This window comes from Pan troglodytes, chromosome 10 (assembly GCF_028858775.2).
Source record: "Pan troglodytes isolate AG18354 chromosome 10, NHGRI_mPanTro3-v2.0_pri, whole genome shotgun sequence".
Taxonomy (NCBI): domain Eukaryota; kingdom Metazoa; phylum Chordata; class Mammalia; order Primates; family Hominidae; genus Pan; species Pan troglodytes.
Genome location: NC_072408.2, coordinates 129,203,126 through 129,227,500, shown reverse-complemented (window position 1 = coordinate 129,227,500; position 24,375 = coordinate 129,203,126). Strand labels below are relative to the sequence as shown.

At 46.7% G+C, this 24,375-nt stretch overlaps 1 protein-coding gene across 37 annotated transcripts in view; it reads left to right on the top strand.

The window, feature by feature from the left end:
• CLIP1 (CAP-Gly domain containing linker protein 1) overlaps positions 1 to 24,375 on the top strand; it is a 154,672-nt gene that overhangs the window by 33,823 nt on the left and 96,474 nt on the right. For 36 of the 37 annotated variants that reach the window (XR_010148170.1, XR_010148169.1, XM_063786085.1 and 33 more), the window contains 2 exons: positions 10,743 to 10,933; positions 13,342 to 13,898. Coding sequence is in view for 35 of the 37 variants with exons in the window: in XM_063786085.1 (XP_063642155.1) it covers positions 10,849 to 10,933; positions 13,342 to 13,898 (642 nt within the window). In the remaining 2 variants the exon portion in view is untranslated. Of the gene's footprint in view, positions 1 to 9,268; positions 9,416 to 10,742; positions 10,934 to 13,341; positions 13,899 to 24,375 lie in introns of those variants that run through there. The other variant, XM_063786094.1, reaches the window with a different exon arrangement.

Genomic DNA, 24,375 nt, shown 5'->3' with positions numbered 1-24,375 from the left:
TCCAGCACTGGTGTTGACAGTTCAACATGAGATTTAGCAGGAGACAGATATCCAAACTGTATCACTCCCCAACTATATTATACATTCTTTTTTTTTTTTCTTTTTTTTGAGACAGGATCTCATTCTGCTGTCCTGGCTGGAATGCAGTGGTGCGATCTCGACTCACTGCAACCTCTGCCTTCTGGGTTTAAGCAATTCTCATGCCTCAGCCTCCTAAGTAGCTGGAACTACAGGCATGCACCACCACGCCCGGCTAATTTTTGTATGTTTAGTAGAGACGGGGTTTCGCCATGTTGGCCAGGTTGGTCTCGAACACCTAACCTCAAGTGATCCGCCTGCTTCGGCCTCCCAAAGTGCTGGGATTACAGGCGTGAGCCACCGCACCCGGCCCTTTATAAATTCTTTGGGCTTAGATGTCTGTCATATAGTTTTGTGTCATCTGTAGCAAGCACCAGCTGTAATTTTGGTTTGGTATTGGATATACCCCAGCTGGTTTGTAGAGTCATTTAAATACTTCAGACTATTTTTCTCATTCATTTTATTTAGTAAGCATTGTTTATAAAGTGCTGGGTAAAACATAAAGGTGACTAAAATACAGTTTCTTCCCTTGAGAGATTTCTAGTATGGTGGAATCTGTGAGCTACACACGTGGCCAAGTGTGCAAGGGGCTATTGCAGGGGCACAGACTTGCCATGGATAGTGGAAGGATGAACAGATTTTCACTGCAAGGACTGGAGTAAGTTTTGTGGGGCAGATGAATGCCTGAGTTTGCCCTTGAGCCAAGTTTCAGCAGCTGAAGACCACAAGACTTGGAAAGGACATTCGAAGCAAAGGGGACCCCTAGCCTTGAAAACATGGAGGAGGGGAAGCTGCTGTAGAGGTGTTGGGGAAGTCAGTCGTGTAGGTGATTTATGTCCATATCATTGAGAAGTTGAACCTCAGATTACTTCTTGATGAATAACCTAGCAGTGGTTCTCAAACTTTAGCATCTGGGCTGGGTGCAGTGGTTCATGCCTATGACCCCAGCACTTTGGGAGGCCGAGGCAGTAGGATTACTTGAGCCTAGGAGTTTAAAACCAGCCTGGGCAGCACAGTGAGACCCAGTCTCTACAAAAAAGAAATAAAAAACAATTACCTGGACTTGGTCGCACACGCCTGTAGTCCCAGCTACTCAGGAGGTTGGGGTTTGTGAATCACTTGAGCCCAGAATTCGAAGGGTGCGGTGAGCTACGATTGTGTCACTGCACTCTAATCTGGGTGATAAAACAAGACCTTGTCTCTGAAACAACAGCAACAATAATAAACTTCAGCATCCAAATAGCCTGAAGACTTGTTAAAATACAGATAGTTGGCCGGGCGGTGGCTCACGCCTGTAATGCCAGCACTTTAGGAGGCCGAGGCAGGCAGATCATGAGGTCAGGAGATGGAGACCATCCTGGCTAACACGGTAAAACCCCGTCTCTACTAAAAATACAAAAAATTAGCCGGGTGTGGTTGCAGGTGCCTGTAGTCCCAGCTACTTGGGAGGCTGAGGCAGGAGAATGGCCTGAACCTGGGAGGCGGAGCTTGCAGTGAGCCAAGATCGCGCCACTGTGCTCCAGCCTGGGCGGCAGAGTGAGACTCCATCTCAAAAAAAAAAAAAAAAAAAATAGCTGGCCTACCCTCAGAGTTTGTTTCAGTAGGTTTGGGATTTGCATTTCTAACAAATTTTCATGTGATGCCGATTCTGTACATTTTGAGAACCTCTGCTGTAGAACCAGTGCTTCTGATGACTGCTTTATAGAAATGCATGTTTTATGTATAGTTGACTCTTTTTTTTTTTTAATTTTTTTTTATTTTTTATTGATCATTCTTGGGTGTTTCTCGCAGAGGGGGATTTGGCAGGGCCATAGGACAATAGTGGAGGGAAAGTCAGCACATAAACAAGTGAACAAAGGTCTCTGGTTTTCCTAGGCAGAGGACCCTGCGGCCTGGCGTTCCGCAGTGTTTGTGTCCCTGGGTACTTGAGATTAGGGAGTGGTGATGACTCTTAACGAGCATGCTGCCTTCAAGCATCTGTTTAACAAAGCACATCTTGCACCGCCCTTAATCCATTTAACGCTGAGTGGACACAGCACATGTTTCAGAGAGCACCGGGTTGGGGGTAAGGTCATAGATCAACAGCATCCCAAGGCAGAAGAATTTTTCTTAGTACAGAACAAAATGGAGTCTCCCATGTCTACTTCTTTCTACACAGACACAGCAACAATCCGATTTCTCTATCTTTTCCCCACATTTCCCCCTTTTCTATTCGACAAAACCGCCATCATCATCATGGCCTGTTCTCAGTGAGCTGTTGGGTACACCTCCCAGACGGGGTGGCGGCCGGGCAGAGGGGCTCCTCACTTCCCAGAAGGGGCGGCCGGGCAGAGGCACCCCCCACCTCCCGGACAGGGCGGCTGCCGGGCAGAGACGCTCCTCACTTCCCAGACGGGGCGGCTGCCGGGCGGAGGGGCTCCTCACTTCTCAGACGGGGCGGCCAGGCAGAGACGCTCCTCACCTCCCAGACAGGGTCGCGGCCGGGCAGAGGCGCTCCTGGCATCGCAGACGGCGCGGCAGGGCAGAGGCGCTCCCCACATCTCAGACGATGGGCGGCCGGGCAGAGACGCTCCTCACTTCCTAGACGGGATGGCAGCCAGGAAGAGGCGCTCCTCACTTCCCAGACTGGCTCACTTCCCAGACTGGGCAGCCGGGCAGAGGGGCTCCTCACATCCCAGATGATGGGCGGCCAGGCAGAGACGCTCCTCACCTCCCAGACGGAGTGGCGGCCGGGCAGAGGCTGCAATCTCGGCACTTTGGGAGGCCAAGGCAGGCGGCTGGGAGGTGGAGGCTGCAGCGAGCCAAGATCACGCCACTGCACTCCAGCCTGGGCAACATTGAGCACTGAGTGAACGAGACTCCGTCCACAATCCCGGCACCTCAGGAGGCCAAGGCTGGCAGATCACCCCCGGCTAGGAGCTGGAGACCAGTCCGGCCAACACAGTGAAACCCCGTCTCCACCAAAAAAATACGAAAACCAGTCAGGCGTGGCGGCGCGTGCCTGCAATCGCAGGCACTCGGCAGGCTGAGGCAGGAGAATCAGGCAGGGAGGCTGCAGTGAGCCGAGATGGCGGCAGTACAGTCCAGCTTCGGCTCGGCATCAGAGGGAGACCATGGAGAGAGAGGGAGAGGGAGACCCTGGGGAGATGGGAGAGGGAGACGAGGGAGAGGGAGAGGGAGAATAGTTGACTCTTGAATAACACAAGTTTGAACTGTGTCACCACACCCAGCCCTCTGACATTCTTAAAAACGAATGAGATCTCTAAAGAGCTTTTGTTTATGTATGTTATAGCTGTTAATATTTACCATATTAGAAATTAAAACTTGAGAATATTTAAAAATATTAATTCATTAGAAATAATAATAGGCCAGGTGCAGTGGTTCACGCCTTTAATCCCAGCACTTTGGGAGACTGAAGCAGGAGGATCGCTTGAGCCCAGGAGTTCCAGTCCAGCCTGGGCAACATAGCAGACCGTACTTCTACAAAAAAATAAAAATTTGGCCAAGCATGGTGGTGTGTGCCTGTAGTCTCAGCTTCTCGGGAGGATGGCTTGAGTCCAGGAGGTTGAGGCTACAATGAGCTGTGATCGTGCCACTGCACTCCTGTCTGGGTGTCAGAGCAAGACCTTGTTTCTAAAAAAAAAAAAAAAAAAAAAACTGTCTCTCTCTCTCTCTATATATATAGATATAAATGAAAAGGCATGTATTCAAGGGTTGAAATTTAACAAAATTATTTATCTCCTTTATGAAATGCTTCATCACACTCTTAAGTGACAGTAGTCCTCCCCCCGCCTCCACAAGCACTTGTGATGTAAAATACAGAAAAGAATAGTGCAGTTTGGTTCCATTGCCTTGAAACAGCATGTACAGTTCTTATCCACCATTGCTTTTGTACCATCAGTGCAAGTGTCAACATAGTGAAAAAGGCAAATGATGTCTTAGTATTATTATGAAAATAGTTTTGATTCTCTAAAAGGGTCTCAAAGGTTCCCTAGGAGTGCACCGACCACACTTTGAGAACCACTGTATTATAGTAATGAAAGTCAGAGGCTGGGCACGGTGGTGCACGCCTGTAATCCCAGTGCTTTGGGAGGCTGAGGTGGGAGGATCCCTTGGGCCCAGGAGTTCAAGACCATTCTGGGCAATGTGGAGAAACCCCATCTCTACAAACATATTTAAAAATTAGCTGGGTGTGGTGGCATGTACCTGTAGTACTAGATACATGGGAGGCGAAGGTGGGAGAATCACTTGAGCTTGGGAGTTAGAGGCTGCAGTGAACTGTGATCGTGCTACTGCACTCCAGCTTGAGCAACAGGGCAAGACCCTATCTTAAAAAAACCAAGTCACGATTGGCAGGATGATCTTACCGTCAGCTTTGTAAGCTCAGAATCTCTCTCTCTCTTTTTTTTTTTTTTTTGAGACATATTGCCCAGGGCTGGTCTCAAACTCTTTGGCTTAAACGATCCTCCTGCCTCGGCTTCTCAAAGTCTTGGGATTACAGATGTGAACCACTGTGCCTGCCAGAATCTCATTTTTTAAAAAAGTCGTTTACTCAGAGATTAGATTCTTGAATGACACAAATTGAGAGATTGTAGTTTATAAAAAATAACCGTGTATTTATAATCAGAAATGCCAAAAAGACACTATTCTCTTTGGTCACTGTTGAAAATCTAAACTGTAATCTGAGCATAGAATTTTGGAACACTGACTTGACTATCCAAATGCCTATTTTTATCCAGCTTTGTGATCCTGACAAACCTTTTCCATAACAATGGTGTACCTGCTCCACGGACTCACTGTCTCTTTTCAAGAGAACCTTTTCCCATTAGTCAATAGACGTTTTCTTCATAGCTTCCTTTTTCTAGACTTTTTGGACTACACTTCTTTTTAGTTTGGCAACACATAGTTAACATTTCTTCATTTTGATGTATTTTCTTTTTTTCTTTTCTTTTTTTGAGATGGAGTCTTGCACTTGCCCAGGCTGGAGTGCAGTGGTGTGATCTCGGCTCACTGCAACCTCTGTCTCCTGGGTTCAAGCGGTCCTCCTAACTCAGCCTCCCAAGTAACTGGGACTACAGGCGTGCAACACCACATCCGGCTAATTTTTGTATTTTTAGTAGAGATGGGGTTTTGCCATGTTGGCCAGGCTGGTCTCGAACTCCTGACCTCAGGTGAACCGCCCGCCTTGGCCTCCAAAAGTGCTGGGATTACAGGTGTGAACCAATGCTCCTGGCCGAGCCCAATTCTTGATTTCTTTCCATCCCAAACTCTTTAAACTCTTGACCTCTGCAATTCAAGTTGTGATCATGAAACTTGTCTATCACCAGCCTCTTCTCTGCATTCTGTTTCCCTCCTTGTTATGCTAAAACTTGGATGGACTCTGAAGATACTGCTCTTCACCCCTCTGAAGGGGGCTCCTCAGGGGAAGGTACATGGGATAGCTGACCATGTTGTTTCCTGCTGATAATGTTACTATTTCTCCATCCTTCAAACATTGAAGATCCTTTCAAGCGCTGCCACCTGTTACCCCTCCTGCAGCTGACACCCACTGACTTCATTCTCTTCCTTTCATTCCTTTTCACTTTCCCTTCCTTCTTACTGTCAACACCTCCTCCTCCAAATATAGACATGGGCAGTCCTACCAGCAGTCCTTTCAATACTCAGGCCTCTGAGTTCCATCCTGTGGTCAAAGGGATGAAACTTCTCACTCTAACCACCACCTCCTATCCTTTGACCCCTTGCTATTCATAGAGGTGGAGGGTCCTCAAAATGGCAGCATTAATACCCCCTGGGAGTGTAAGAAAGCTGAAGCTGCAGTTTCACAAGATCCTGGGGAGATTTGCATGCACATCTGAGCATCCAGTGTCGTCGCTGCAGCAGCCCTTCATCTGTTGCCGTCACTCCTTTTCACTGTCAGCGCTACTTTGCCTTCACGTCCCTTTTTACCCATCTCAGATGTCCTGTCCCATTTTAGTGACACTTTTCAAACACCCTTTAAAAATTACCATCGGCCGTGTGCGGTGGCTCACACCTGTAACCCTAACACTTTAGGAGGCCAAGGCGAGTGGATCACAAGGTCAAGAGATTGAGACCATCCTGGCCAATATGGTGAAACCCCGTCTCTACTAAAAATACAAAATTTAGCTGGGTGTGGTGATGGGCACCTGTAGTCCCAGCTACTCAGGAGTCTGAGGCAGGAGAATCACTTGAACCTGGGAGGCAGAGGTCGCAGAGAGCTGAGATTGCGCCACTGCACTCCAGGCTGGCGACAGAGCGAGACTCTGTCTCAAAAAAAAAAAAAATTACCATCAACTTACTTGTTTCCCTTCCAGTTTTAACTTAACTGGCAAATTTTGATTATGGTTGAATTTAGGTATCTTCTTCGTGCCTGTGCCTGAACAGAAATGTGTTAGAAGAGAAAAAAAAAGAAACTGGAGAGAATGGTTTCGCTTTATTTTTTATTTTTATTTTTTGAGATAGAGTCTTGCTCTGTCACCCAGGCCGGAGTGCAGTGGCGCGATCTCGGCCCACTGTAACCTCCGCCTCCTGGGTTCAAGCGATTCTCCCACCTCAGCCTCCTGAGTAGCTGGGATTACAAGCGCCCGCCACCATGCCTGGCTAATTTTTTATTTTTAGTAGAGGCAGGGTTTCACCATGTTGGCCAGGCTGGTTTCGAACTCCTGACCTCAGGTGATCCGCCCACCTCAGCCTCCCAAAGTGCTGGGATTATAGGTATGAGCCACTGCGCCCGGCCCTCGAGTGCCACCACTTCTTTGACCTTGGAAACGTCACTTAATCTTGTAGATTGTCATTCTCTTTATTCCTGATTGGACTAATGGTAATTGCACACCTACCTTCACAGCTAAAACTTGATACACAGGCAGTTTTATATTTGTGCTATGTGAGCTCTTGATGCCATACATATGTAGGTCATTCTCGTAGTAGCAGAACTGATGTTTTTCATCTTGATGAGTGCTATCTCCTAAGTTTTAATATTAAATTTAGTGAAAAGAGATGAACTTTGGAATCACAATACCTGTGTTCGCATCTCTGCCACTGAGCCGAATGACCTTAGGAGACAGGTGATGAACAAGTGAGGAAACACATCTGTTAATTTCTTAATTTCTGCAGCATTTCTTCATTTGTAAAAAAGAGGTAATAATAGTGGCTAATTCATAGTATTGTAATGCTCAAATGGGATAGTAATTCACATAAAAATTATTTCTGAATTATAATGTTCTATGTGTTATGGTCCTTGCATGTTGGGAGAGTTGGGGAGAAGGGTAGTTTGTCTTATTTTAGGTCCAAATCTCCTGATTCATTGAGCACAAGTGTCAAAAATTCAAATATGCTCAGCTTATTAGTGAGGCAACAGTGTCTTTTTTTTTTTTTCTTTTGCACATTTTTTGGAATTGATTAGTTTCAATGTGACGTTCACTGACCTTGAAACATTATACAGAGATGTTGCCTCTTGGTCACTGCATGTTGTGGGTACCATGACAAAGACTTTGATCTTTTGTTTTTTTGAAGCAAGCCTGACATGCCAGTCATTAATAATGCATGAAAAAGAAATTATAAATTGGAAGATTTAAAAAATCAACACTGGCGTTGTTGCTGCTAATTCTTTTATTGAGACAGACTAGATTTTTCTCCTTCATTAAACCTTGGTCACAGTTCTCCGCGTTAGGATTCAAGGAACACAGATGGACCGACAACCAGAGGCATGAGGATTGGACAACAGAGCCCTAGGCAGAGCTTATGATTAGTCTTTGGTTTGTAATAACCGCATGCTTCTGTGTTTTAGGCGGAGGCTTGAAGATGGTCAGATTTTTGTGAGTTTATGATACTGAGCTGCAAGATTTGAAAGTTCCCTTGTTAGGTCTTGTGGCCGTTTTCAAAATTCCTCTTTAGGGAGTGCTTGACATGAGCCCAACAGCTCCCTGTTGTGCGCAAGTGAAATAATTTAAGGAGCATCTTGTTCTTTCATTTTGTCACCGTAAAAGGTTTTCCAGAACCACAGTGCCTGCTCCGTCTGTTCTCTGTCAGTTCTACCTGGCCCTTGTCACTCTATGAGGTTGGCCCAGGGTGAAGAGTAGGGAAGGCCCTAGGGAATTTCTACACTTAGCCTGTTTGCATCCTTCTCAAATTTTATGGATGTAGACATGGTCTTTGTTGGCTGAGTCTAGAGGAGACTTGGCCAATCCCTTCTATCTGTCTGAGGCAGCAGCAGGAACAAATAACTCTGCTTGAAACTTGCAAGCTGTGTGGTGAGAGTCTGACAGTAAAGCAGGTGGTTTCAAACCTGACTGTGAATCAGAACTACGGCCTTAGCGTAGGGACTCCCACCCTGATCTCTTTCCCTCATCACTGATGGCAGTGGTGATGGTGGTAATGGCGGTGAGGAGCTTGGGAATTTTATATTCATAATCAGGATAGTGACTTCTGTCTTCAGGTAAATGCCAGTTCTTACTCTGTCCTTCAGAATCTTCTCCCAAACCACACTTATTTATTTATTTATTTATTTATTGAGACATAGTCTCACTCTGTCACCTAGGGTGGAGTGCAGTGCACGATCTTGGCTCACTGCAGCCTCTGCCTCCTGGGTTCAGCCAATTCTCCTGCCACCTGAGTACCTGGGATTACAGGCGTGTACCACCATGCCCGACCTCTGCCTCTGTTTTCACGTGGCCTTCTTTCTATGTGTTCTCATCTTTTTTTTTCTTTTTCGAGGTGGTGTCTCGCTCAGCTGCCTAGGCTCACTACAACCTTCATCTTCTGGGATCAAGGGATTCTCGTGCCTCAGCCTTCCAAGTAACTGGGACTACAGGAGGCACGCGCCACAACACCTGGCTAATTTTTTTTTTTTTTTTTGAGACAGAGTTTTGCTCTCGTTGCCCAGGCGGGAGTGCAATGGCACAACCTGGGCTCACTGCAACCTCTGCCTCCCGGGTTCAAGCAGTTCTCCTGCTGCAGCCTCCCGAGTAGCTGGGATTATAGGCATGCACCACCATGCCCGGCTAATTTTATATTTTTAGTAGAGACAGGGTTTCTCCATGTTGGTCAGGCTGGTCTCGAACCCCCGACCTCAGGTGATCTGCCTGCCTCGGCCTCTCAAAGTGCTGGGATTACAGGCGTGAGCCACCACGCCCGGCCATAATTTTTGTATTTTTAGGAGAGACGAGGTTGCACCAGGTTCACCAGACTGGCCTTGGACTCCTGACCTCAAGTGATCCGTCCACCTTGGCGTCCCAAAGTGTTGGGATTACAGGCGTGAGCCACTGCACCTGGTCACTTCTTCTTATAGGGATGCTTTTCATTGGGTTTTGGGCCTACCAAGGTAATCCAGGATGATCTTAACTCAAGATTCTTAATTATATCTGCAAAGATGCTTTTTCCAAATAAGATCACTTTCACAGGTGCTGGGGGACATGTCTTTTGGGGAGGGCACTGTTCCATCCGCTGGAGCGGGCTGCATGTACCTTTGTATCCCTGGCCAGATTCTTTGCCGGTGGCTGGCGTTGGCTGTGAGGGAGACAAGATGAGAAAGTGAGGTCTGTGCTTCATCATCCAAGCTCTGCTCGCAGAGAAAAATGCAGAGCATTGTCATTTGACAGAGTCATTAAATGGCAGCATTTTTCTCTTTGAATGGTTCTGTTTTTAGGTATTATGTCTGAAAATATTTCCCTATATTCCAAAACCCCAAGGTAATTTCCATTCACTTTCTATGGAGGTGAAGAGAATATGACAGGATACTATTTTACCTTAGTCCAAAAGTCATAGATTCATATCTGGTCTTGAGTAACCCAGCAGTATATTGTTTTTTTCTAGATAGAAACAAGGTAATTTTCCCTCATCACTTCCCAGGTAGGGCTTTTTCTTACATAGTTTTAATCTTCCTGTAGTTTAACATATATATAGTTTTATATTGTAAATTGCATAATTCTGTGGATTTAAAAAATATAGCTAATACAGGCTTGTTGTAGTAAAACTTCAGCAATATAGAAATGAAAGTAAAAAACTGAAAGCTTCCTTTTTCTCCCCGCATTGTTTGGTGTAGATTTTTCTGAACCCTCTTTTATGGTTTGTGTGGGTTTTAGGAACTGTACTGAGCTAAGAACATTAGATATATAAAACAAAGCAAACACTTTGTTTGTCTTAACTGCTTATTTTTGTTTTTGTGTTTTTTGTTTGTTTGTTTTGAGTTGGGGTCTTGCTCTGTCACCCAGGCTGGAGTACAGTGGTGTGATCATGGCTCACTGCAGCCTCAAACTCCTGGGCTCATGAAATCCTTCCCCCTCAGCCTCATGGCTAATTTATTTTTATTTTTATTTTTGTAGAGACAGGGTCTTGCTATATTGATCAGGCTGGTCTCGAACTCCTGGCCTCAAACAGTCCTCCTATCTTAGCCTCCCAAAGTGCTGGGATTACAGGTGTGAGGAGTGGGTCATGGCACCTGGCTAACTGCTTGTCTTGAGGATAGTAAATTGCCTTTAAATCCATTTCAGCAGCATTTTCATGTGTTTAATAACCAGAGTCTTCTAGGTTCCTAGGTTCAGCCTGGAGATGGATTATTGTCAAATGAAAGCTTTAGTCTATGAAAGCCACCTGTTGTTCCTACTTGCTCCTGTAGATTATAAAATCTTTTTATTTCTTTCTCTTTGCAGATTTAATCCAGAGACTGACTTCACTATAGAACCCACAGTTGTATCAATGGTTGGGGAAAGATAGTGGCAACAGGCAAAGGAGAAACAGCTCTGACATACAAAGAAAATGAGTATGCTAAAGCCAAGTGGGCTTAAGGCCCCCACCAAGATCCTGAAGCCTGGAAGCACAGCTCTGAAGACACCTACGGCTGGTAATACTTTATGCTTTTCCTTTCCTTATCCTATATGGAGACTTCAATTTGCTTTTTAATTTTAAAACATTATTTTATATCTGTTCATATTCTTGAAAATATTTGAAAGATTTTTTTTTTTTTTTTTGAGATGGAATCTAACTCTGTCACCCAGGCTGGAGTGCAGTGGCGCAATCTTGGCTCACTGCAGGCACCGCCTCCTGGGTTCAAGCGATTCTCCTGCCTCAGCCTCCCAAGTAGCTGGGAATATAGGCGCATACTACCATGCTCAGCTAATTTTTGTATTATTAGTAGAGATGGGGTTTCACCATATTGGCCAGGCTGGTCTTGAACTCCTGACCTCGTGATCCGCCCACCTCGGCCTCCCAAAGTGCTGAGATTACAGGCGTGAGCCACTGTGCCTTGCCTTTTTTTTTTTTTTTTAAGATGGAGTCTTGCTCTATTCCCCAGGCTGTAGTGCAGTGGCACAACCTCGGCTCACTGCAACCTCCGCCTCCGGGGTTCAAGCAATTCTCCTGCCTCAGCCTCCCCAGTAGCTGGGATTACAGACACATGCCACCATACCCAGCTAATTTTTGTATTTTTAGTGGAGATGGGGTTTCACCATGTTGGCCAGGCTGGTCTTGAACTCCTGACCTCAAGTTATCTGCCTACCACAGCCTCCCAAAGTGCTGGATTATAGGTGTGAGCCACCATGCCTGGCCTGAAAGAATTTTTAATTGAAAGACATAAAATTTTATATGTGGAGAGCTTAATGAATTTTTGTAGGGTTTTTTGTTTGTTTCTTTGTTTTTGAGACAAGGTTTCACTCTGTCGCCCAGGCTGGAGGGCAGTGGTACTATCATGGCTCTCACCGTCCCAAGTAGCTGGGATTACAGGCGCGCTCCACCACGTCTGGCTAAATTTTGTATTTTTAGTAGAGATGGGGTTTCACCATGTTGCCCAGGCTGGTCTTGAACTCCTGACCTCAGGTTATCTGCCTGCCTTGGCTTCCCAAAGTGCTGGGATTACAGGCATGAGCCACCATGCCAGGCCTGGTTTTTTTTTTTTTTTTTTTTTTGAGATGCTGTATTGTTCTGTTATCAAGGCTGGAATGCAGTGGCTCAATCTCAGCTCACTGCAACCTCCACCTCCCAGGTTCAAGTGATTCTCCTGCCTCAGCCTCCAGAGTAGCTGGGATTAATGGCACCCACCACTATGCCTGGCTAATTTTTGTTTTTTTTTGGTTTTGTTTTGTTTTTTGAGACGGAGTTTCGCTCTTGTTGCCCAGGCAAGAGTGCAGTGACATGATTTCGGCTCACTGCAACCTCTGCCTCCCAGGTGCAAGTGATTCTCCTGCCTCAGCCTCCCGAGTAGCTGGGACTACAGGCGCGCTCCACCATGCCCAGCTAATTTTGTATTTTTAGTAGAGATGGGGTTTCTCCACATTGGTCAGGCTGGTCTCAAACTCCCAACCTCAGGTGATCTGCCCGCCTCGGCCTCCCAAAGTGCTGGGATTACAGGTGTGAGCCACCGCACCCGGCCCTATATTTTTTAGTAGGAATGGGGTTTCATCATGTTGACTGGGCTGGTCTCAAACTACAGACCTCAAATGATCCGCCCACCTCAGCCTCTCAAAGAAGTGGGATTACAGGCGTGAGCCACTGTGCCTGGAATAGTCCTAGTTTTTATCAGCTTCGATTGACTACTCAATTGTGGAGTAGTGCTATTTAGTGAATGTGAATGGATATTTGCTCATGATGTGCAGGGTGGCGGGTGTAGCAAATAATGAAATCAGACCAATTATGAATATAGGCCTGGAAAAAGGACTGATTTTATTTTTTTCTTACTTTGATTTTTTCTAATCTTATTTGCAAATAAAGGAATAAACCTCAACTACCAGTTTGCGGAGTTTAGCAGCATTGAAGATGGTAGTGAAGGATCAGTTATTCTTGGCTTCCTTGTTTAAAACAAAACAGCACAAAACAAACAAAAACACTTTGGTGAGGCACAGTGGCTCATGCCTGTAATGCTAACACTTTGGGAGGCTGAGGCGGGAGGTTCACCTGAGGTCAGGAGTTTTGAGACCAGCCTGGCCAACGTGGTGAGACCCTGTCTCTACTAAAAATACAAAAATTAGCCAGATATGGTGGTGCACATCTGTAATCCTAGCTACTCAGGAGGCTGAAGGAGGAGAATCACTTGTACCCGGGAGGTGGAGGTTGCAGTGAGCCGAGATCACACCACTGCATTCTAGCCTGGGCGACAGAGCGAGACTGTCTCAAAAGAACAAAAAACCACACTTTAAAACACCTTTCTAAGAGTTGTAGGCTACTCCTGTGGGCTGTTGGCTTTCTCTAGTTTTTCTTTAAGTTAGAGGTTGTCTGCTTGAAAATTAAATCGAATCTCTTCTGATCTTTCGTTTTCAGTTGTAGCTCCAGTAGAAAAAACCATATCCAGTGAAAAAGCATCAAGCACTCCATCATCTGAGACTCAGGAGGAATTTGTGGATGACTTTCGAGTTGGGGAGCGAGTTTGGGTGAATGGAAATAAGCCTGGATTTATCCAGTTTCTTGGAGAAACCCAGTTTGCGCCAGGCCAGTGGGCTGGAATCGTTTTAGATGAACCCATAGGCAAGAACGATGGTTCGGTGGCAGGAGTTCGGTATTTCCAGTGTGAACCTTTAAAGGGCATATTTACCCGACCTTCAAAGTTAACAAGGAAGGTGCAAGCAGAAGATGAAGCTAATGGCCTGCAGACGACGCCCGCCTCCCGAGCTACTTCACCGCTGTGCATGGTGTCTTCCTCCCCCGCCACCCCCTCAAACATCCCTCAGAAACCATCACAGCCAGCAGCGAAGGAACCTTCAGCTACGCCTCCGATCAGCAACCTTACAAAAACTGCCAGTGAATCTATCTCCAACCTTTCAGAGGCTGGCTCAATCAAGAAAGGAGAAAGAGAGCTCAAAATCGGAGACAGAGTATTGGTAAGTAGAGAAACATTCTGAGGTCATTTCGTTGAACTGAGATATAAACACCAGTGAGTGGTTGAAATACACACACATCAGGGCTGGGCGCGGTGGCTCACACCTATAATCCCAGCACTTTGGGAGGCTGAGGCGGGTGGATCACGAGGTCAGGAGTTCAAGACCAGCCTGGCCAATATGGTGAAACCCTGTCTCTACTAAAAATACAAAAAAATTAGCTGGGATTGGTGGGGGGCGCCTGTAATCCCAGCTACTCAGAAGGCTGAGGCAGAGAATTGCTTGAACCTGGGAGGTGGAGGTTGCAGTGAGCCGAGATTGCGCCACTACACTCCAGCCTGGGTGAGAGTGAGACTCTGTCTCAAAAAAAAAAAAAAAAAAAAGCCAGAAATACACACATAGGATACTCCTTGGCTCAGAGTCTGTTCTGGAGGGATGACCACTCTTTTATAGAGAAATTAATCAGTTCAGTTTATGGGTAACTATGCAACAGATTAGAAACTGGCTGTGCAGTTTGTGTCTAGAAAGAGCAGTGAACTATTCTAGTTGTATCTAGCAGTTTAGCTAAAAGAATATTGAGTTTATAATTTCTAAATATTTACTTTTATTATTAAAAATTTTCTTGGCTGGGTGCCGTGGCTCATGCCTGTAATCCCAGCACTTTGGGAGTCCCAGGTGGGTGGATCACGAGGTCAGGAGATCAAGACCATCCTGGCTAATGCGGTGAAACCTCGTCTCTACTAAAAAAATACAAAAAAAATTAGCCAGGCATGGTGGCATGTGCCTGTAGTCCCAGCTACTCGGGAGGCTGAGGCAAGAGAATGGCCTGAACCCAGGAGGCGGAGGTTGCAGTGAGCCGAGATTGCGCCACCGCGCTCCAGCCTAGGAGACAGAGCGAGACTCTGTCTCAAAGAAAAAAAAAATTTTTTTTCTTAATATTATATGGCTCCCTGTTGGGGACTCAAACTCCAGTCTCCACATGACAGGCAGAAACACTCACCACCATACTAACAAGGAACTTGTAAATAGTAAGGTAACCGTGGCTAGGTACGGTGGCTCACGCCTGTAATCCCAGCATTTTGGGAGGCCAAGGTGGGAGGATCACTTGAACCTGGGCAACAAAGTGAGACCCTGTCTCTATAAAAAATAAAATAATTGGCCGGGCGGGGTGGCTCATTCCTGTAATCCCAGTAGTTTGGGAGGCTGAGCGGGTGGATCACTTGAGGTCAGGAGTTCAAGACCAGCCTGGCCAACATGGCGACACCCCGTCTCTACTAAAAATACAAAAATTAGCCACGTGTGGTGGCAGGCACCTGTAATCCGAGCTACTCGGAGGTTTAGGCAGGAGAATCACTTAAACTCAGGAGGTGGAGGTTGCAGTGAGCCAAGATCGCGCCACTACACTCCAGCCTAGGCAACAAAGCAAGACTCCATCTAAAACAAAATTAAAATAAGCCGGACATGGGGTCACACGCCTGTAGTCCCAGCTACTCAGGAGGCTGAGCCTGGGAGATGGAAGCTGCAGGGAACTATGATTATGTCATGGCACTCCAGCAAGACCCTGTTTCAAAAAAAAAAAAAAAAAGTAACTTTATTGACAAAATAAGCTCAGAAGTGAACTTAGATGTGTTTATAAAAATTGGATTTTTTTTCCCCTTCTGATTTTTAATTTTTGGTTTAGTGAAATTATGTGGGTATGTATAAGATTCTGCTACCTTAAATGGCTTGGAAAACTCAAGGCATCAGAGGATGTTACTCAAGAATTTCTGGGCCAAGGCCAGGTGCAGTGGCTCATGCCTATAATACCAGCAGTTTTGGAGGCCAAGGCAGGCATATCACCTAAGGTCAGGAGTTCAAGACCAGCCTGGTCAACATGGTGAAACCCCGTCTCTACTAAAAATACAAAAATTAGCTGAGCTCAGTGGCACAAACCTGTAATCCCAGCTACTTGGGAAGCTGAGGCAGGAGAATTGGTTGAACCCAGGATGGGGAGGTTGCAGTGAGCTGAGTTTGCGCCACTGCACTCTAGCCTGGGCAACAGAGTGAGACTCTGTGTCAAAGAAAAAAAAAAAAAAGAATTTCAGGGCCTTTCAAATGATAAGGTTTAGATTTAGGAAGAGGAAGGAAATGTACAGTAGCTACTGTTTGACTAATAAGCAGAAACACAAGGTGTAAGGTCTACATGCTCTACATTCTAGAACCTCAGAATTTAGTGATTTTTTTTTTAAAGAGGGGCAGCGTAGCATAGTGCTAAGAAGACAAGCTAAGTCCCTGCTTTGCCTTTGGGACCTCAGTGAGATATTTAACAACTTTGTTACCTAACCTCCATAAGCAAGGCTACAGTGCTGCATTTAGACTATATTTGATATTTCTAGGATGTGATGTCAGGTTCTTGGACAATTTGACTGACGCCCAGCTGTTGTGTTTCAACGTGGTTGTCTCCATGCCTTGGACTGCATGTTCTGTGCTGAATTTTTAGCTCATGACCATATATGAGGAGTTGTCAGCTTTTTAGATTTGAACTGACAAGCTTTATCTTTCTGTGAGCTACTCCCCAGGGCCCTTACACTAAGAATCTTAGAGTAGAATTTTCTTGTTCTCAACACTCTTTTTTTTTATTTTTGGAGACAGAGTCTCGCTCTGTTGCCCAGGCTAGAGTGCAGTGGCGCGGTCTTGGCTCACTGTAACCTCCGCCTCCTGGGTTCAAGCAGTTCTCCTGCCTCAGCCTCCTGAGTAGCTGGGATTACAGGCGCCCACCACCATGCCCAGCTAATTTTTGTATTTTTAGTAGGGACAGGGTTTCACCATGTTGGTCAGGCTAGTCTCAAACCCCTGACCTCGTGATCCACCCACCTCGGCCTCCCAAAGGGCTGGGATTACAGGCGTGAGCCACCGCGCCTGGCTGCTAATTTTTTTTTTTTTTTTGTATTTTTAGTAGAGATGGGGTTTCACCATGTTAGCCAGGATGGTCTCGATCTCTTGACCTCGTGATCTGCCTGCCTCAGCCTCCCAAAGTGCTGGGATTACAGGTGTGAGCCACTGCGCGCGGCCGCTATTTTTTTTTTTTTGTATTTTTAGTAGAGACGGGGTTTCACTGTGTTAGCCAGGATGGTCTCGATCTCCTGACCTTGTGATCTACCTGCCTCCGCCTCCCAAAGTGTTGGGGTTACAGGCGTGAGCTACCACGCCCAGCCTAATTTTTGTATTTTTAATAGAGACAGGGTTTCACTATATTGGCCAGGCTGTTCTCAAACTCCTGACCTCGTGATCCGCTCTCCTTGGCCTCCCAAAGTGCTAGGATTACAGGCACGAGCTCAACACTTGTTATACAGGTCTTTGATACTGTGAAAGGGGAAAAATATCTTCCTGAGAATTAAAAAAAATATTTACAAGATTTGTTTTGCTTGTGTTTGAACCTTAAGTAACTATAATTTATCCAGTATGTGCTTTTTTTGTGTCTGTCTTCATTTGCTGAACATTATTTTTGTGAGGTTTGTCTATAACATGTAGAAGTGAAACACACACATAGTGAGGTCTTATTATATATAAGCCATTTTCATAATATGCTTTTGTAGATTGTAGACTGTAGATTTGGGGCATTTGTATGGAAGCAAATACAGGTCTTAATTTAAAACAGTAAGCTGCTGTTTCATATTATACTATTTGGATTAGTATACCTAATTTAATCATACACATTTAGATTGCACCCGTTTTTCCCCTAGAAATGAAATTTGAGTCAAGGGGTATAAATAAAATTGTTAATAGATATTGCCAAATTGCAATCCAAAAAGCCTTTATTTTTGTTTCCACAAACAGCATACAAGTATGTCCTTCCTGGTAAGTTTTTTTTTTTTTTTAGTCTTACTGGTGCTATTTTTCACCTTGTTTATTAAGTTAATTAAAGCTCTTTTTTTAGATTCATTTACCATATTAACTTTTTTTTTTTTTTTTTTGAGACAGAGTCTCACTCTGTCCCTCTAGGCTGGAGTGCAGTGGCGCAATCTTGGCTTACTGCAACCTCTGCCTCCCGGGTTCAAGCGATTCTCATGCCTCAGCCTATGGAGTGGCTGGGACTACAGACGTGCGCCACCACACCTGGCTAATTCTTTGTATTTTTAGTAGAGATGGGGTTTTGTCATGTTGCCCAAGCTAGTCTTGAACTCTGGCAATCCACCTGCCTCTGCCTCCCAAAGTGCTGCGATTACAGGCGTGAGCCACCACGCCCGGCCCTTATTAACTTTTTTAATTAAATTTTTTTTTATTACCGTAGGTTATTGGGGAACCAGTGGTGTTTGCTTACGTGAGTGAGTTCTTTAGTGGTGTTTTGTGAGATTTTGGCGCACCCATCTTCCAAGCAGTATACGCTGCACCTGATAATTTGATTTTTTCTATTTTTCTCAATCCTCTTATCGGTGACTTAGAACCTCAAACCTATGAGCCTGGTTGTGACCTTGCATTTACATTGAGTGTTTCTTCATTGTCTACTTGGGGAATTCTTGGGCTCTTTTTGGGTGGGAGTTTATGCTCTGGGGAAGTTGTTCTTTACCTGAAATCCATTTGCCTAGATTGCTGATGGAGTAGTTAGTGGCAGGATTTGCTGTTTTGTATGGTCCACAACTGAGAAGACAGCAGATAGTCACATTTAGTTAAAAGCCCCTTTTGGCTGAATCTTGAGATCTTTTCTAACACAATGGATTTTACTTAGCTTAATTCCTTTGCGATGAGGTTTGCTGCAGATTTGAATAATTTTTTTTTCTGATTTTATTTTTATTTTTTTTTTAAATCAAGATGGAATCTCGCTCTTTTGCCCTGCTGGAGTGCAGTGGCATGATCTCAGTTCACTGCATCCTCTGCCCTGCGAGTTCAACAGTTCTCTTGCCTCAGCTTCCCAAGTAGCGTAGCTGGGATTACAGGCACCCACCACCACACCCGACTAATTTTTTTTTTTTTTTTTTTTAGATCAGGTTTCACTCTTGTTGCCCAGGCTGGAGTGCAATGGCGCAATCTCACTGCAACCTGCGCCTCCTGGGTTCAAGTGATTCTCCTGTCTCAGCCTCCTGAGTAGCTGGGATTATCTGGATGTGCCACCACGCCTGGCTAATTTTGTATTTTTAGTAGAGACAGGGTTTTTCCATGTTGGTCAGGCTGGTCTCGAACTCCTGACCTCAGGTGATCTGCTCGCCTTGGCCTCCCAAAGCATTGGGATTACAGGTGTGAGCCACCACACCCAGCCTGTATTTTTTTTTTTTTTTCATAGAGACGGGGTTTCACCATGTTGGCCAGTATGGTCTCGAACTCCTGACCTCAAGTGATCCGCCCACCTTGGCCTCCCAAAGTTCTGGGATTACAGGCGTGAGCCACTGCGCCCGGCCAAGTTTTTTTTTTTCATTTTTCAGTTTCCCAGTTCTAAACTTCACCTAGTGTAACCTTTTAGGGTTGTCCAGGAGGGAAATACAGGGCCCCTCATGCTGCTGCAGAGAAGCTGCGTTAAGTAGCTTTTTCCTGTTTGCACACAGCAGACTCAGTGGGGTCACATTTTAGCAGGTCATCGTTGTCAGTGCTCTTCCTGCTCCTTGCTTTCAGTTTTGAGAGGGTTCCCCAGTTTTCCTTTTGAGGCTTGGAAACACAGGAAACCGTCCACCTGCCTGTCAGATCCCATGCCTCTGGTCTCGCTGTCCATCCTCCTCGCCTGTGTCCTGTGCCCTGTGCCCTGTGCCCTGACTGCTTCGGGTCAGGCCATCATCATCTTTACCTGGACTTGCATGGCACCGTCCATGCCACTTGCCTTGTCTCTCCTCACCTTTATTCTTTGCACAATTACAGAGAGATCAATTAAAATGTCAATTTGGTGATGCTGTTCCTTTGCCTAAACTCTTTTTAGTAGTGCCCGGTCTGCCTGCAACGTTGGCTTTGATTTTCACAATGTTTGGAGCGTTTTCTATGGTGCTCAGTAATTGGGCAGTGGTTTCTTTTTCTAAACCTGAGCCAATATCTTAACCCCAAAGGTGCCAAATTTGGTGTCTGTCTAGACTTGAGAACTTTGTATAGGCTCTTTGGGCTTGGGAGTTTGGAGCTTTTCTGTGTTGAGGAGCCCATGCCACTGCTTTGGGACTTGGGGAGAGGGAGGTTTGGCCACACAGGCCTGAGTACTGAGTGCCAGTGTTGTCTTATTACTGGATCACATCTCCTAACTTTTAACAACTTTATTGTCCCTGTGAATTCTCTTTTTTTTTTTTTTTTTTTTTTGAGACGGAGTCTCGCTGTGTCTCCCAGGTTGGAGTGCAGTGGCGCAATCTCGGCTCACTGCAAGCTCCGCCTCCCGGGTTCACGCCATTCTCCTGCCTCAGCCTCCCAAGTAGCTGGGACTACAGGCGCCCGCCAACACGCCCGGCTAATTTTTTGTAATTTTAGTAGAAACGGGGTTTCACCGTGTTAGCCAAGATGGTCTCGATCTCCTGACCTCGTGATCCGCCCGTCTCGGCCTCCCAAAGTGCTAGGATTACAGGCGTGAGCCACCGCGCCCGGCCTGTCCCTGTGAATGCTCTAAGCATAATCACAAAAATATCTTGAGCCTCAGACACTCGGTAGCTTATGATGTTTTGTAGATTTAAAAAGCAAACTTTGCTAGTATTTTGGTCAAGTGGGTGCCATATAAAAGACTGCTTCTGGTGAGTAAATATTCTGCATTTTATCAACCCCCTGCTCTGTTGCCCAGGCTGGAGTGCAGTGGCATGATCTCGGCTCACTGCAACCTCTGCCTCCCAGGTTCAGGCGATTCTCTTTTCCCAGCCTTCCATGTAGCTGGGATTACAGGCATGCATTACCCTTTCCTGTGTCTTGATATTCTTGGGGTGCTGGATCCTGTGGAAGCTCAGATGCCTTTCAGAAGCGGAGATTAAGTAGTTCCGAGACATAAAGTGCAAGTCAAGTAAAGCATTATCTTTTAGCCAAAGTGTCTATTCATAATTGCGCATCTTTTGTTTACCTGTTAGTTCTAGGGAGTTAGACTTATAAGAGGGTATCTGTTATATGTCATCTGCTCTTGTCACATTTCTTTTTAAGGGGATTTATTTAATATCACCTGTTAGAGATTGGGAGACTCAAAACGATATCATAAAAGGAATAAAGTAACTGGGACTGTTTATTTAGCCTAGAGAAAATATGATGGCATTATAAAGACTGTGTTTAATGCTCTGCAATTCATTCAGAAAATATCCTGAGCATCTGCTATGCACCGGAAGTTGTTCCAGGTGTTGTAGATATGGCACCAACGAAGACCAACACATCGTGATCTAAAGGGGCTCCTCATGGCATTAAAATAAAAATCGAAACTCCTTCCTTGGACTTGCAGTGCCCCTTGTTCTCTGGACCCTGCCCACCCTCCCGACCTCTTGTCCTTCTCACCCCCCTTTCTCACTCTGCTTCAGCTACACTGGCCCCTTTGCTGTTTCTTTTCTTTCTTCTTCTTTTTTTTTTTTTTTTTTTTTTTGAGATAGGTTTTGCTCTGTTGCCCAGGCTGAAGTGCAGCAGCGCCATTTCGGCTCATTGCACCCTCTGCCTACAGGGCTCAAGCAATTGTCACGCCCCAGGCTCCTGAGTAGCTGGGACTACAGGCATGAGCCACCACAGCTGGCTAATTTTTGTATTTTTAGTAGAGGCAGGGTTTTGCCATGTTGCCCAGGCTGGTCTCGAATTCCTGTCCTCAAATGATCAGTCTGCCTTGGCCTCCCAAAGTGCTGGAATTACAGGTGTGAGCCACCATGCCCGGCCCCCTTTGCTGTTTCTAAACACCCAGACTCATTCCCACTTTAGAATTTGTTGTTTCTTCTGCTTGGGATGTTTTGTGCCCGGTGCCTCGTGGTCACTTAAGTCATGGCTCAAATGTTACCTGCTCAGGCATCCCTTCCTTGGCCACCCCAACTAAAGACACCTTCTATGGCAGTGTCACACTACCCTGTTTTATTTTTTTTATAGCAGTCTTCACCAGTTGAAATTATCTTTCATTTTTTTACTTGCTTATTGTCCATTTCTCCCTGACCAGAATTTAACCTCCATGAAAGCACGGAAACTTTCTGTCTCATTCACTGTCACATCCACAACACTTAGGACAGGGCCTGGCACATAGTAGGAGCTCATTAAATAGTGTGGAGAGAATCAGAGGGTTTTGAATACAGTCGTCACTTTATACCCATGAAGGAGAGAGTAAAGTAGGCAAGCAGAGGTCGACTTAGGACCAGTGAAGATTTTACCCTTCTCTGTAGGAGAGTTGCTGGAAGGTGAACTGGCCCTTCACTGGAGGTAATTATATTACTTGAGGTAATCAAAAGTGGCCAGACGTGGTGGCTCACGTCTGTAATCCTAGCATTTTGGGAGGTCAAGGTGGGTGGAATCAGTTGAGGTCAGGAGTTTGAGACTAGCCTGGCCAACATGGTGAAACCCTGTCTCTACTAAAAATACAAAAATATTAGCCGGGCGTGGTGGCGCATGCCTGTAATCCCAGCTGCTTGGGAGGCTGAGGCAGGAAAATCTCTGGAACCCGGGAGGCAGAGGTTGTAGTGAGCTGAGATCATGCCACTGCACTCCAGCCTGGACGACAGAGCGAAACTCCATCTCAAAAAAAAAAAAAAAAAAAAAAAAAAGTACCATGCTTTGGCTCTTTCATGTCACAGGCAATTAAGTTTTAAGTGAGGCTTACATTTGTATTTGGCAAATACCAGCTAACCATGTTTATTTTATTTTATTTTTTTTATTGAAGTGCAGTGGTGTGATCTTGGGTCACTGCAACCTCCACCTCTGGGGTTGAAGTGATTTTCCCGCCTCAGCCTCCCGAGTAGCTGGGATTACAGGTGCTTGCCACCATGCCCGACTAATTTTTGTATTTTTAGTAGAGACAGAATTTCAGGCCTGTCTCAAACTCCTGACCTCAAGTGATCTGCCTGCCTCGGCCTCCCAAAGAGCTAGGATTGCAGACATGAGTCACCCCACCTGGCCTCCATGTTTACTTTTTAAAATAAGCTGTTTATCTTGGAATATGGCAGATAAGAAGCCACCTTACAAGACTGCTCACAAAATTCCTGTGAAAACAACCCCTCATTACTGCTCTTTTTTTTTTTTTTTTTTTTTTCTTTTTTATTGATCATTCTTGGGTGTTTCTCGCAGAGGGGGATTTGGCAGGGTCACAGGACAATAGTGGAGGGAAGGTCAGCAGATAAACAAGTGAACAAAGTTCTCTGGTTTTCCTAGGCAGAGGACCCTGCGGCCTTCCGCAGTGTTTGTGTCCCTGGGTAATTGAGATTAGGGAGTGGTAATGACTCTTAACGAACATGCTGCCTTCAAGCATCTGTTTAACAAAGCACATCTTGCACCGCCCTTAATCCATTCAACCCTGAGTGGATACAGCACATGTTTCAGAGAGCACAGGGTTGGGGGTAAGGTCATAGATCAACAGGATCCCAAGGCAGAAGAATTTTTCTTAGTACAGAACAAAATGAAAAGTCTCCCATGTCTACCTCTTTCTACACAGACAAGGCAACCATCCGATTTCTCAATCTTTTCCCCACCTTTCCCCCCTTTCTATTCCACAAAACCGCCATTGTCTTCATGGCCCGTTCTCAATGAGCTGTTGAGTACACCTCCCAGATGGGGTGGTGGCCGGGCAGAGGAGCTCCTCACTTCCCAGTAGGGGCGGCCGGGCAGAAGCGCCCCTCACCTCCCGGACGGGGCGGCTGGCCGGGCGGGGGGCTGACCCCCCCCCACCTCCCTCCCGGATGGGGCGGCTGGCCGGGCGGGGGGCTGACCCCCCACCTCCCTCCCGGACAGGGCGGCTGGCTGGGCAGAGGGGCTCCTCACTTCCCAGTAGGGGCGGCCGGGCAGAGGCGCCCCTCACTTCCCCGACGGGGCGGCTGGCCCGGCGGGGGGCTGATCCCCCCACCTCCCTCCCGGACGGGGCGGCTGGCCGGGCAGAGGGGCTCCTCACTTCCCAGTAGGGGCGGCCGGGCAGAGGCGCCCCTCACCTCCCGGACAGGGTGGCTGGCCGGGCGGGGGGCTGACCCCCCGACCTCCCTCCCGGACGGGGCGGCTGGCCGGGCGGGGGGCTGACCCCCACACCTCCCTCCCGGACGGGGCGGCTGGCCGGGCGGGGGGCTGACCCCCCCACCTCCCTCCCGGACGGGGCGGCTGGCCGGGCGGGGGGCTGACCCCCCCACCTCCCTCCCGGACGGGGCGGCTGGCCGGGCGGGGGGCTGACCCCCCCACCTCCCTCCCGGACAGAGCGGCTGGCTGGGCAGAGGGGCTCCTCACTTCCCAGTAGGGGCGGCTGGGCAGAGGCGCCCCTCACCTCCTGGACGGGGCGGCTGGCCAGGCGGGGGGCTAACCCCCCCACCTCCCTCCCGGACGGGGCGGCTGGTCGGGCGGGGGGCTGACCCCCCCACCTCCCTCCCAGACAGAGCGGCTGGCCGGGCAGAGGGGCTCCTCACTTCCC